Source organism: Lissotriton helveticus, chromosome 8 (genome assembly GCF_964261635.1).
Source record: "Lissotriton helveticus chromosome 8, aLisHel1.1, whole genome shotgun sequence".
In the NCBI taxonomy this organism is placed as follows: Eukaryota; Metazoa; Chordata; class Amphibia; order Caudata; family Salamandridae; genus Lissotriton; species Lissotriton helveticus.
In genome coordinates, this window is record NC_136069.1 from 1057375531 (window position 1) to 1057388874 (window position 13344).

Genomic DNA, 13344 nt, shown 5'->3' on the forward strand with positions numbered 1-13344 from the left:
CCATTTTCTGTCTTAAAAAAAGCAACAACAAAAAAAGCAGAGTAGCGATTGCATAAACTGGATATTAGTTGTTTAGCCTTTATCTGGAGAATGTGTGGCTTTAATCATACAGAAGTGTTGGTATAGTTTGAGTTTGTTGTCCTGAGGCGAATCCCAGTGAGCTGGTTCAAACTCTCATCCTTATTAGGATGATAGAATTGATAGGTGCATTTTGGTTGAGGAACATGTACACCTCAAGGTGCGCCCGTGACCCGTGCAGAATGGAATGCACTGCATTGCTTCTTAGACTCCTAACGTGTCCCTCTCACTACACACGAGGAGTTATGACACAGGTTGGAAGCCCACCAGTCTAAAGTTTGCCCAGCGGGCATCTAACGCACCAACATGGACTTGCCTCCTCCTGGAATACCAAACTCTCACAGGCTCTTTTTCCGCCTTCCTCTGCGAAAGTCACTTCTAGTCTGTTCGCAATGAGGGGCTGTTCAAGAGGTCGCAACCTTCAAACAGTGCGCGCGGAAATGAGGTCAGCGTGACTTTTTGTTCAGGGTGAAGTGAAGTCAAATGCCTCTGCTGAGTGGCATGGGGGAGGGGGCTGCTTTCTTTTGAGCAGACCAGTACTGTAGTTCACTTGTGTACATGAATGGGACGACTAAATGAATGCCGGGTTCTGTCTGTCCATCGTTTGCGTTCTGTAGAACAGCGAAACTGAGTACGGTTTGCTGTTGCCCACTTCCGGCACTTAAAACGTAAGTGTGAGGGACATCTCGAGCTCCTCAACCGCAACACTGGGCAAGAGGCGTCCTTTCATGTGTCCCCATCACATTCTTTCACGACTCCCTAGGCTTCGCACCTAAAGTAAAGTTACCTTCAAGGTTCATGTTCTTTTTGCCATCCTGTGTCACTGTTGCCCTTGAAAGGGGTTTAGTTGACTTGGACGATACAAGGTTATCATACCTGCTAACCCCTACGCCCCCTCCCTCTCCCCATGCAACACAAGGTCTGTACAGGCCTTTGTTACATCCCTGGCTAGGACATGGTCTTAAGCCATCCAATGTTGGCATGGGTACACCAAGGTAATCCCTTCCTGGCTGTAGACATTTATTGTGACTTTGAGGCTAACTTCTAGTGGCAATAGGATTGCCTTTGGTTGCCACAGCAGACACTGTTCTGTCTGCTTTATATTCCCATACTCATGAAACCTAGGTGTGTATGCGCTTTGGGTAGATTTGCGCTTGTTACCCCGTCCCCCAATGGATACAAGTGGGTTTTGTTTTGCTTCCGTGAAGGGAGCCCAGTGAGGTGGGATACCTGCTGCCTTAAGCCCTCTAAAATGCCTGGGACAATGCCCTTGAATTTGGAATAAGGAGACACATTTCTAACAAAATTGGTTGCACATGCTCAACCTAAATTGTAGTCTATTGACTCTGAAAGTACACAGAGCGACCCCGAATTGTACTAAAGACCTTCAAAGCCAGTCTTTAAAAGCACTTCATGAACATGATCTCCTTATGCCTCATGAGTTTGTGTTCCATTCTTTCCTCCTAACCCCACCCCTGAACTTGCCCGCCCATCTAACCACCTCCTTTCCGTTGAGCAGAGATAGTTCCGGTATGTTACGCATAATCAGCACATTTTTACAAATACAGCATTGTGAAACAATTGCCTTCAAACATCTGGACAATCTACAGCTGTGTGTGCTGTGCCTCTTAGTACCCGAGTTGGCTGAACCTGTGGTGACTGTCACTTGCCCTGTGATCATCAGAGAAATGGTATCCGCTTACTCGTTCGAGTATGGAGCGGTCCACTGCACAACCATGTTGCCTTCTGCAGCCCTGGAAACTACAGATGATGTTGGGAAAGGCAATGCCCTGGCTGACCAGACGGCCAGACAAACAGCTCTTAGAAAAAGGGAAGGAATGTATGTAGGAGGTCCCACTAGGTGGGTGGCAGACGAGGGCATGGTTGAAAACACAGTACAGAGTATGATTGATATTCAGTCCCATACTATTAATATGTCTGTACAGCATTGGGTATAAAAACTGATTGTCTGTACAGTCTAACTAAGACCTTTTGTACTCTTTACAGAAACAGTCCCGACGTTTGTCTCATTCAGCGATGCCAGACTGCATTCTACATCTACTGAAGCGGAGAGTGACAACATACTAAAAGGAAGGGTGGAACCCTCCCTTAACACTGCTCATCATCAAGAACAATTGTTTCCCGACCATACTGTCCCTGCTTCCGACAGATACAACTTACGCTCCAGAGGGAAGGCTTGCCTTTGACTTCGCCAAGCGCCAATAGGCTGTAGGGCTGTGATCCTCCTAGGCTGAGAGTAGTGCTGTTTGTAAGACTGAGGTAAACCATAAGGTCCCTCGGCCCCTGCATCCAGTGAAACAACCACCAATCACAGACAGCCACTAGGAGTCCCTGGCTTAGCACAATGGCCGCCTTCCCAAACACCGGTATCCAGAAACAAGATGCCAGTCTCCGACATAGCAGATGCTTCATGGTCACCGTGGTGACGCTGTTTGTCTCCCTCCTCCTAACTATCCTTGGTTGGCTCTTACTGATCTTCCATCCTGTTACATCACCGACTCCTACCTCGACTCCTGCAGAACCCAGTGTGTTGGAAGCTCCTCATCTTCCTTGCATTAGGAGTAGCTGTCCTGGTTTCCTGCTGTTTGTGTTTTCAGTGCCTGCCAGTACTCTGTACAATGTGTGTGCAGAACATCAAGCCTCCGCCATCAAACATTCACAACACCAATATGATGGTAATGATCCAGCAAGAAACAGATGGCCTTATGAACATTGACATTTCCTAAAGTATTTGCCACTCTATGGCAAAAGGAGGGTCTGAGGAAAAGGATTTTTCGATCAACAATCATTTTTAACAGGAGTCCATTGGTTTTTGCATTGCCATCTCGTGGCAAACACTTTTCACAGAACCCACCTGGTCGTTTTTCCTGTGGTACGAGGAAAATTCTATCAGCACGACAAAAATCCATTTTTGCAGGCCTGCATTTCTGCCCAGGAACTGTCACCCGCCCAACCCCCTGTTCTCTTCAGTTCATCAGAAGCCACATGGCCCTCACCCCGAGTGAATGATTCATTTTTTCTCTCCTGCTCCCAGCCTGATAAAACATCCTTGACACAGTGATCCGGTTATCTAGACAATGGTCTGACTGCTGGACTCTAATCAGGGTAAATAAACAAATGACTTAAAAGACCAGGCTTTGATCAGGCAATTGAACAATGACCTGAAAGAAAGAGCCTTGATCAAAGCAGAGTGGACAATGCTCTGTGTACCAAGCCCTTGACCAGGTCACCAACTACAAGCATAGAGTGGACAATTCTCTGTGTACCAAGCCTTGACCAGGTCACCAACAACAAGCATCGCCTTGATCAAGCTATCAACTACAAGCACTGCCCTGATTGGACAATGGACTGACAGCCAAAAGAATGATATGAGAAATGTATAAAAGGCTTGTAAGCTATAGAGTAAAGTAGCAGTCTCCTGGGTTTTGTCTCTGACTAGCTTGGGATTCTGTTCCATAGCCCGGGCTATTGAAATAAATCTGGGTTCCTCCTGCAGACGAAGGCTCCTGTGTCTCCTTTTACTACGTATGAAGAGTATGGAAGATTTGGGCGGTTCCCGCGCCGCCGAGACCCTGTAAGTGGGTTAATCCGGTTCTTCAGGGGGACGTAATAAAGTAGCTCAGATGTAAGAGATCCAATGTGGATTGAGTGACCAAAAACATTGCAATTTTCTTTACTCTTTTTTTATTTATTCCAGTAAGGCAACCTATGTGATCTATGTCAAAAACAGGCTTCGGGACTACTATTTGGGTGATTCTTTTGTGTTGAAACAATTTAAACGATTCGATTTCAATGGCATTCACCATATGGAAAAATTCAACCTGGTACCCGTCATTCATAAAGAGAATTGATTGCACAAGAGAGGTTTCCTCACAGGGCCACTTAACTCCTTACTTTTTCCTCTCTTCTTCTCTGTGTTAAAAGTGTGGGGGTAAAGGCTAAACTCCCAATCCTCGATTTATCTCATGGGCCACCGTCCTTAACGGTTCTCCTGATCCCCCTCATCCTCACACTTTTGATTGCTGCCCCTTCTTGGGTATTGGTTTATGGTAATTTCCCAAAACGGACTTCCATGAATTTAGATGCATCTCCACTAAGGTCTCAGGCTTGCATGGTTACTTAAGAACTTGTTGCTTCAGTAAAATTGGTCAAAACCTTCACCCCTCAACAGCTATGCTGGCAAAATGAATTTGACCTACCAAATATGTTATGCCTGCTAATTTGCCTAGTTAAATCATTTTGTTGAAAAACACAGTGTGTCCTGTGAAGGCTGGTAAAAGCTCTTCCAAACATTTCTTAAGTAGGGCAGGTTGGTGAAAGCTCTTTTAAAAACACGGAAACACGTCTAAAGTAGGACTCGAGAGAAATGTTGACCTCTCAGATCTCCCACTATGTGCCTCTGCAGTCTTTTGGGCCAGACTTGCCATCGTAAGTCACCAAAATTCTAAGATGTAAAGTATATTTTTACGAAAAGGACCTGAATTCAATGTTATCCTATAAGTGAGATCTTAATGATGTAATCTTTGTGGTAACATCAGTTGACTGCCAGTGGCATAGGAGCAATACCACTATACTTAAATTTGCATTAGCACTTTGAAGTGATCAACGTGACCTATTGTGCTATACATAACTACTAAATAAAGAAAAAATATATAAAATTGTGAGGATACTCAAGGGCAGCCAGCGGAACAGCAGCCTTTCAGCTCTATGTCATATATGATGGCATTTTAGTAAAGTAATCGATGGTCATGTTGATGATTTCGTACAAGATACCACCAGTGAAGAAATATGTGATGTCTGTTTTAGTGTCCCTAGAAAAAACACTAATGGTGTTAATATATTCATTGCTGCATTCAAATATTAATTCATGATTGAGAGAATTCAATTTCTATGTGGAGATCCCCTTACTTGAGTAGAAAAAATATTGTTTCCAAAATTATATTTTTACAATAGGTTGCCAAAATTAATTGGAATCACGGACAAGAATATACATCCTTCAAGAAATCTCTAATGTGATCTGGCGAAGAAATCAAGCCCAGTATTCTGCCTCCTGCAGCTTTTGTCCACACATTTTACTTCTTTATATCATATGTTCAAGTCAATAGTTTCCAAAGCTGTGTAAGTTTCTTTGGACGTTGCTGCAGCTTTACTTGTTTCTTATGAGAAACAAAATCCAAAGCTAAAATTGACAGGCACTAACCCCTGGCTTAATCAGCACATGATCACAAAGGAGACTATTCCCTGTACATTTAAGAAAAGGGTGGGGAAAAGCAGAGGATGGAGGTGCCATGGGTAGGGTGGGTAGTCATGCAACTGTTGTTGGAAAACCCACCTTAGAAATTTGCAGGGTGGGAATCTAGCTGAAATAATTAAATGTATCCTATAAAATATTGATGTAAGTGATTCAATGGGGCGAGAAAGGCGGAATGATCGCCGCCAAACTTTATGGTGCTGTGGGGTTAGGGCAGAGGTTTTGTCGCAGATATTTTCCTTTTGGTGACAAGAATAGAATAGCTGGAACTACAAAATCCTGTGTTTGAAGCCAAAACTGTTTTGTTCTTTCAGAATACCCCAAAAGTCATACACCATCAGCTAAGAGTAGACTTATTTCTACTCCCTGGGGATAATGGTTACCTCTGTTAATCGAGCCTTTTGTATTTATATCGATCTCAATTCCTGATTTGCATTACAGTGGAAATGCTGGTTGGACTAGTCTTTAAATGGGCACACTATGAACACTTAGAAGAGGTAAATATATGGTTGCATCAAATTTCAAAATAAAAATGTTACAATCAATGTACAGTGCTATGACTGTTAGACTTTATGTTTTCCATTTGTTTGGTGGTGCATCTTCACTGAATATGACAAGTAAGCAATCAAACATTACGTTATGTACAAATGCAACCTACTTTCCAAGTTCACATCTTATTTCTGGCAGAGTAACTGGTTCTGGTTTCTCTGATGTCAGATTCAAGGCATACCAAAATTCCCCAAAAGCATCTGATTGGAAAATGACACTGGAAAAAAAAGAGAGATAGATTAAATAGTTCTTAAAGTAATCACTAAGCAAATAACAATAAATTGAGCATTGCAGCGACTTTTCTAACTTGCAGAATGTTGCAACATGGAATTGTTGCAAACCTATGAATGATGGTAGACAGGAAATCCCTCATACTATGCCCATGGCTGTGCGACTCTGCCTTTTTTAACATTTTAGACTAGTCTTAAAATAGTCAAGTCCACTGGTGGTACTCTACAGTAGAGTACAAAACTGTTGGACTGAATCCCAAAGAAGCCTCGCTCATCATGGTGTATATATAGGGTAACTGCTGTCTTTTGGCAAGGTTATGAGGAAGCTGACGAATTGTGGTGGTTGACTGATTATGGAGTGGTATAGGCCTTTAAGGTCCAATGTCACAAATGGGGGTCGAAAACTTCACAAGTTCTAGTGATGTCTGTTCCTCTCATTTTGTCCCTGCCCTTCAGCTGCTATGGACTGAAACATGTGGAACAGCTGAAAGGATAAGGAATGTGATTTTCCAACTGAAAGAAAGGGGGCACAAACCTGATAAGGAATCTGCAATAACATGCAAATCTATAAGAAACACCGTAAACGAAAATAAGTATCAGATGCATGTGATGGACACTCCTTCCCGCAGATTCCTTATGCGCACACTTCACTTCTAAAACGGTGATTTAATAGAGTGAAGAAACCAATGCACATGGAAGCTCTGAAGTGCCACCTATTTCCAGTGAACGTCCAAACAAAGACAGCAACATTAAGCCAGTAGCAGCTCAACACAACGTCCCAATCAGAACGCACCTGAGCAAAGGCTAATTAGCAAGATAGCCTGCAACAGATGAACTATCACAGCACTACAGTAAGAAAAGAAGCTTTTACTCTTAAATTAACCGTATGTAAATAGGACAAATAGTTAAAAGAAAAGAGGCTTACAAGTTACAATGAACGAAGCTCCCTTAGTTTCATAGCAGTTGCTATGACAAGCAAAGAGACTGCTTTAGGAGTTCGGTACTTCAACAGACAAGAATGAAGGGGGTTCTAATAGGTGCCCCATAAGAAAAGTGAGCATCAAATTCGTACCAAAAACAGAGCAGGGGGTAATCTACTCTTCAAGCTTTTTAAAAACCTTACTAACACAAGCAGAGATATCATACAATGAGCAGATCCTTGTACGATATTGTGGAATGAGAAAAATACAAAATACACTTAAACCTAATGGGTGGAGGATCGATTTCGCTGTTTGAACTGTTTTTTCTAAGAAACAACAAAAAACACAACCACTGAATAGTCTCAAGGGTGATAAAGCTAAACTATTTTCTGTATTCAGAACCACATAGATACATTTTAGATCCTGCTTAGGAGAAACGCAACTTTTAGCCTTGATTGATAAGCCCAGACTGTGTGGCCGAGCAGCAGGTCCCGAGCGAGTAATTATGGAGAAGTCTCCTTTAGAGGCCAGTCGTCAAAATATGGATAAAGATTATTACCCTGGGAATGAAGACAGGCTGTCGTCATCGCTAATACTATTGTGAATTATCTGGGACTGACCAAAGGCTAGAGAGTAGAACAGCAAACTGGTAATACTCGTCATTCACCACAAACATTATTTACTATGACATGTCCTGATTGAAATATGGAAGTATGCTTTCTGTACATCTAGGGATGCCATCCAATCCTGCTCCTGACGTAGCTGCTTCAGAGTGACAACCCTGCATTTCTTTTTCTTTCAAAAACGCATTGAAAAACCTAAGGGCCCCATCTTCCCCCAACATAAATATCTTTATTAAAGTGGTGACAGCTCTGCTTAAGAGGGCATCTACAGAAACAGTTCCATGTTTAGAAAGGTATTTTATTTCCTAGAAGGAGAGAGGGTGTACTTCCCCTCCAGTGTGTGTGCAGGCTAGTTTCAGGATATTGTTGAATTTCTCCATGAACCCATCAGCCTGAGAGTGAAAGGAGGTTCAGAGGGATAGGTAAATATACACCCATCCAACAGTGCCATCATGTACAGTGGCACGAAGTTTGTTTCTCAGGAAAAGTTATTGGGTTTCCTCACACTCGTAAAAACACCACTAAATGTTTTTGCCACCACATTGGATACTTCCGAAGCAATGTCTCATGTTACTTGGTTGCATGGCCTGCTTACGTTTGGAAAAATGATTCCCATTGCTAGTTCTACCATCGAATGGTTTGCCAATGGCCATCTCCAACCTTTCGCAAGCATTCCCCACCAAAAGTAGTGCTTTTAACGGAACCAGTCACAGAACTAGACTTGCCACTAGCTTGGCTAATTGAGAGGGCAACTAGGCCTAACCGGAATTTAAGGTAACTCACCTCATTTTCAGAATTTTGCGCTTTGCTTCTTACACGTAATTCCCAAATTACACCATTAATTTTGTGAATTTGTGGTAAATATTTGCAGCAAATGTGCAATTCTTGATTAGTCCTCAACTCAAACATTTGCTTTGAATGCAGAAAAATGTCTTGGTTTCCTGGTCCTTCTGCCCAGGCAAGTTGTTTTATGGAGAGGAAGCAGTCTCTATCATTTGGATTTATGGAAATGCTTATACCATACTTTTAATACCCAATACAAGGGCACTAGAATGACTTAGGCCCGGTAAATCCTGATCTCCTTCAGAACTCGAGGAAGAAGAGGTATTGGCCAAAAGCTATGCAGGAGTCCCGAGTCCCAACGTGGGTGGAACGCATCTCCAAGAGAGAGATGTCTTGGAAACTGGAACACGTTGAACTTCTGACATCGTGCATTCTTGACGTGGTCAAGCGATAAAGCCAAGGTTCTCCCCATGAGTGGAACAGACCTTGCGTCAACTCTGAGTGTATCTGCCACGCATGATCCACTAGGCACTGACAGCTGAGTTTGACGCTCTAGCTTTCAAAGATTATGCAAGGTGGTTCACCTCTAGAAAGATCCCATGATTGTCCAGCCAATTCTAGAGGTGCCGAGCCTCCTTGCACAGGGTCGCCACCCCCACCCTACCTCATCTGCTGCAATACCATAATTGCCATTGTTCTGTCTGTGACCTGCACCAGCCTTCCCATGAAGGAGGGCAAGAAGGCTTTCATGCCAAGTGGATGGCCCTCAGCACCAGAAGGTTTCTATGAATCTGGGCCTCCACCAGAGACCTCTGCTCTTCACCTCTCCCAGGTAGCTGCTCCAACCCAGATGCAATGCATCGGTCTTGACTGTCAGCTCTGGGTGGAGTAGGGAGAGGGGTCTGTCCCTGACACAATTGCGTTTGAGCAACCACCCCTGCAAGCTTTTTGCAGTTTCTTTTGAGATATGGACATGGCCAGATTGCTCCCTTTTATAATGGGTCCAATAGGACTTCAGATTCCATTGCAGAGCATGCACATGTCATCTGGCGTTCTTTACCAGTAGGATGCAGGAGGCCATCACTGCCAGCAGCCTCAGTCAACATGACTGAAATCCAGGACAGAGGCTGAAATCCAGGACAGAGGCTGAAATTCAGGATCATAGGCTGAATGTCCTGGACCCTCCTTTATGGGGGAAAGGCACAAAACCAGACTGTATCCAGAATGGCTCAGATGTAAGAGAACATCTGAGAAGGAGTCAGGTGGCTTGTGAACCTTAAGGATGTCAGGAGGTTCACTGTAGTCCGGAGGTGGGTGGCAACTGCCTGGGGTGAGTCCACCTTTAGCAGCTAGTCAAGGTAGGGGAAGATTGGGACCCCTGAACTCTAAAGATGTACTGCCATCACCACCGTCATTTTGTTAACACCAGAGGGGCTCCTGTTCCACCATGATCCGCATATAGTACCTGTGGGCCCGCATGAAATATTGAATGAATATAAGCATCCTGCAGTTTGAAAGCTACCATCCAGTCTCTAGGATTGACAGGACCTGGGCCAGAGTGATCATCTTGAATTTGTCCTTCCAAAGGACGGCCTTGAGAGTGTAGGCCCGAAACGGGAAGAAGAACTCTGTCCTCCTTTGGCACCAAGAAGTAGTGGGAGAACAACCCTGAGCCACTTCCATTGCAGGCACCCTCTCGATAGCCTCTTTGACCAAAATGGTTTGCACTTCCTTCTGTAAAAAGGACAGATGTTCCTCCATCAGTTGTTCTGAGGATGGTGGAAGGTGGACCAGAGAGGCAAAGAAGGAATGGTCATACCCCTTCTGTACAATTTGCAAGTCCGACTTCTCTAATGTTATGGGCTGCCAGCCTGATAAACACCTCTGGATCCTTCCTTTAACCAGGTGGGGCCATGGGGTGGGGGGTGGGGGGGGGGGGGCATGGGGAGCACAATCAACTGACTGGTGCAGTGTCAGTGACTGCGGGAAAGGTGGGTGCAATTGACACGAAAACACTGCTGAGACTGAAGTAGTTGTCTGGATGGTATGCCCCTGCCAAAGCCATGGAAGGGTCAAAAAGGCTGGTGGGGGTTGGGGGCAGGGCAGACAAGCCCAAGGAGCATCTGTTGAACCATCTATCTTTGAAACACTCCGGAGCATAGTTCCATCAAAGGGCAACTCCATAAAGGATGACTACATTGCCTGAGAAACCCAGAGATCTCAACTTGCAGTGGAGACGGATCGGGACGCTAGTGCCAGTTGCTTGACCAATGGAATCTGTGGTATCCAGACCACAATGGATAGTAAACTTCAGTGTATTGCATCCGTCTTCTATGGCTTGGGTCAGTAGGAGATAAAGGTCTTACGAGACCAATGGGAGGACTTGAACTACAGAGACCCACAGAGTGTGGCAATAGAAGCCTAAAACTAAAGGCAGATGAGCATAGTCGTGGAAGAAAATACCCTCTTCCGAAAGGTCTCTATCCTTGAGAGTTTCTGGTCCAGGGGAGTAGTCTGGTGAAAGCTTGCATCATCAAGTTCTTGGAATAAGTGTGCTGAATCAGAAAAGCAAGGTCGCTGGGGGCAGGTCCATAGTGCCACACAATCTGGTAATTCACTGCGGGACTAGAGGAAGACTTGAGTCCAAGTCCCTAAAAGATTGTTGTTGAGGGCCTCATTAAAGAGTAACAAGGGCTCAGTAGTGGTCTGGCCTGTTTCGAGAATTTTAGTTAGCATTTCGGGTTTGACCCCTAAAGTAGGGATCTGGAGGTCTGGCCTGACAGTTCTAGTTGGACTGTTACACTGCAGCAGGGTCAAGACTTTTTTGCGTATAGATGGGTCAAAACTGAGGTAGTATGTTGTGCAAAATAATGATGGACTGAGATGTGTCCCTGAGTAATTATCAGTGGTGGTGATAAATTCACGCATTCCATCCACCATTTTTTTGTATCCTTTACCTGTAAATATGTTGTATCCACGAATTGTAAGAAACACTTGCTTGTGCTATCTTTCTTTCGTGTGTTGATTAAAAAACACAAATCCCAGTTAAAAATAAACTATCTGGCAGATTTGGTGCTTGAGTCTTGGAGAAGAGGTTGTAAATGAGTAAGGGGGTATCGCTATTGGCTGTCTGCATAGCAACCTTCTGGAGTGGTTGGGACTAGAGACTGCTTGGCACCAATGGGTAAAGAAAGTAATAAGGGCCCGATGCACTAATCCTTGTTCTTAAATAAGGATGGACTAATTACACACTGAGTGGCTTATGAACATAAATGCAATTTGTAATGCAACCAGTGTACAAGAGGTTGCATCACAAATTTCTATTTGCAGAGAGTCGCAAAATAACCTGTCTCATGAGTACTAACTAGGTATGCTTCGTTTGCAAAACCCTGCAATTGGCTGTGATGCAAGGGTGGTAGCCTGCAAGACCAGGTAACACTCTAGCGCATATACCCTTCATATCCAATTCCAAACTGCTAAATCCTTTTTTGTTTTGAAGTATTCTTTTTTTCACATTTGGGATGACAGCAGATGGAACAGGTAGTGGACTCATTGTTCACCTAAAAGCTCCTCAGGCACGCCTACAAAGCCCTCCACAACACCAGACCCAAATACTTCAACCACTACCTCTCTTTCCACACCCCCACCAGACAACTCTGGTTTGCCCATCAGGCCCTGGGCACCATCCCACGGATTCGCGGACCACTGCTGGAGAAAGATCCTTCTCCTTCCTCACAGCAAGAACCTGAAACTCCCTTCTTCTGCAAATCAGGAAATCAACACATCTGCCTCAATTCAGGAAGACCTATCTCTTCGACTTACCAGCAAACCTCCTGTTGGACTTGGCCCTTCTAGCAGGTTCACCCTTGAACTTTTTGCTTTTTATATGTGACCTGGGGATGGTGATTTTTGGTTTCTGCGCACTTTCACTGTGTCCCAGTGGAAAGTGCGTGCGCACTCTGAGTGCGTGTGGTGAGATAGGCCTGCCCTCCCATAGGAATGCATGGGGAATGTATGTGTCCCTGGTAGTTCCTGATGCGTGGGGTGTGCAGGCCCGAGTTTGGTATGTGCGAACTCGTGAGATTGAATGCTGCGCAATGATGTGTGTGGCGTGAATGTGTCTAGTGTGGAAGTGCCACTTCTAGACATGGGTGTGCGTGTGCAGTGAGTGTGCTGGCGTGTGATTGGCCAGAGCTGGCTGGTGAGCCTAGCTCCAGGAGTCTGGATGGGTCTGCCATCGTGGTGAGTGTTGAGATTAGCATGCTCCTACCTGAATCTACCAGGGGCGTGCTGCTGCTGGGGCCCAGGGGAAGGCTTGCCTCCCTGGGCCCTGCCCAGCCCCTGGATTGCTGATGGACTTCTTTTGGACCCTTCTGCCTTGCCTGGGGGGATTGGAGGACTTTTTCTTTGTTAGGAGCTGCCTGCTCCGCTTTCCCTACCCCAGGATTCCTTCTTTACCTAGGAGGACCTTGTTGCTGGGGCCCTAGTTGCCTAAGGGGTCATTCCTTAGGGCCCTGGTGCTGTCTGTGCCCCCAGCGCCTTGAGAGCGCTTTATTTTCCATTTCTGGGCAGAGCGCTGTCGTTTTCCCTCTGAGGGAAGCGTCCCTGCCCTTTGTGTGCCCTGAGTGCGCAGGTGCCACCCTGCGTCTTTATTGGTATTGGATTATTTTTATACACGGGTGCCCACCCCGTTTATGGGTGCCTTAGCGAGTGCCCACCTCACTTCTATGCTTTAATTTAGTACCGAGGGTGCCGACCCCTTCTTTCTGGCCGAGAATCACCGCCGCGGCCCGAGCCGCGTTAAAAAAATGGCCGCGAAAACAGGACGTCAGGCGGCCGGGCGCCTGGAGCGGGGCGGGACTTCTGCTTGCTTACAGGAAGTCCCGCCC

General features: G+C 45.2%; 1 protein-coding gene across 1 annotated transcript in view; it reads right to left on the reverse strand.

Annotated features, from left to right (window-relative positions):
• Positions 1 to 13344, reverse strand: part of CFAP47 (cilia and flagella associated protein 47) — a 2858849-nt gene that overhangs the window by 1106008 nt on the left and 1739497 nt on the right. The window contains exon 53 of the mRNA XM_078657910.1: positions 6009 to 6116. Within this exon, the coding sequence (XP_078514036.1) occupies positions 6009 to 6116 (108 nt within the window). The remainder of the gene's footprint in view (positions 1 to 6008; positions 6117 to 13344) is intronic.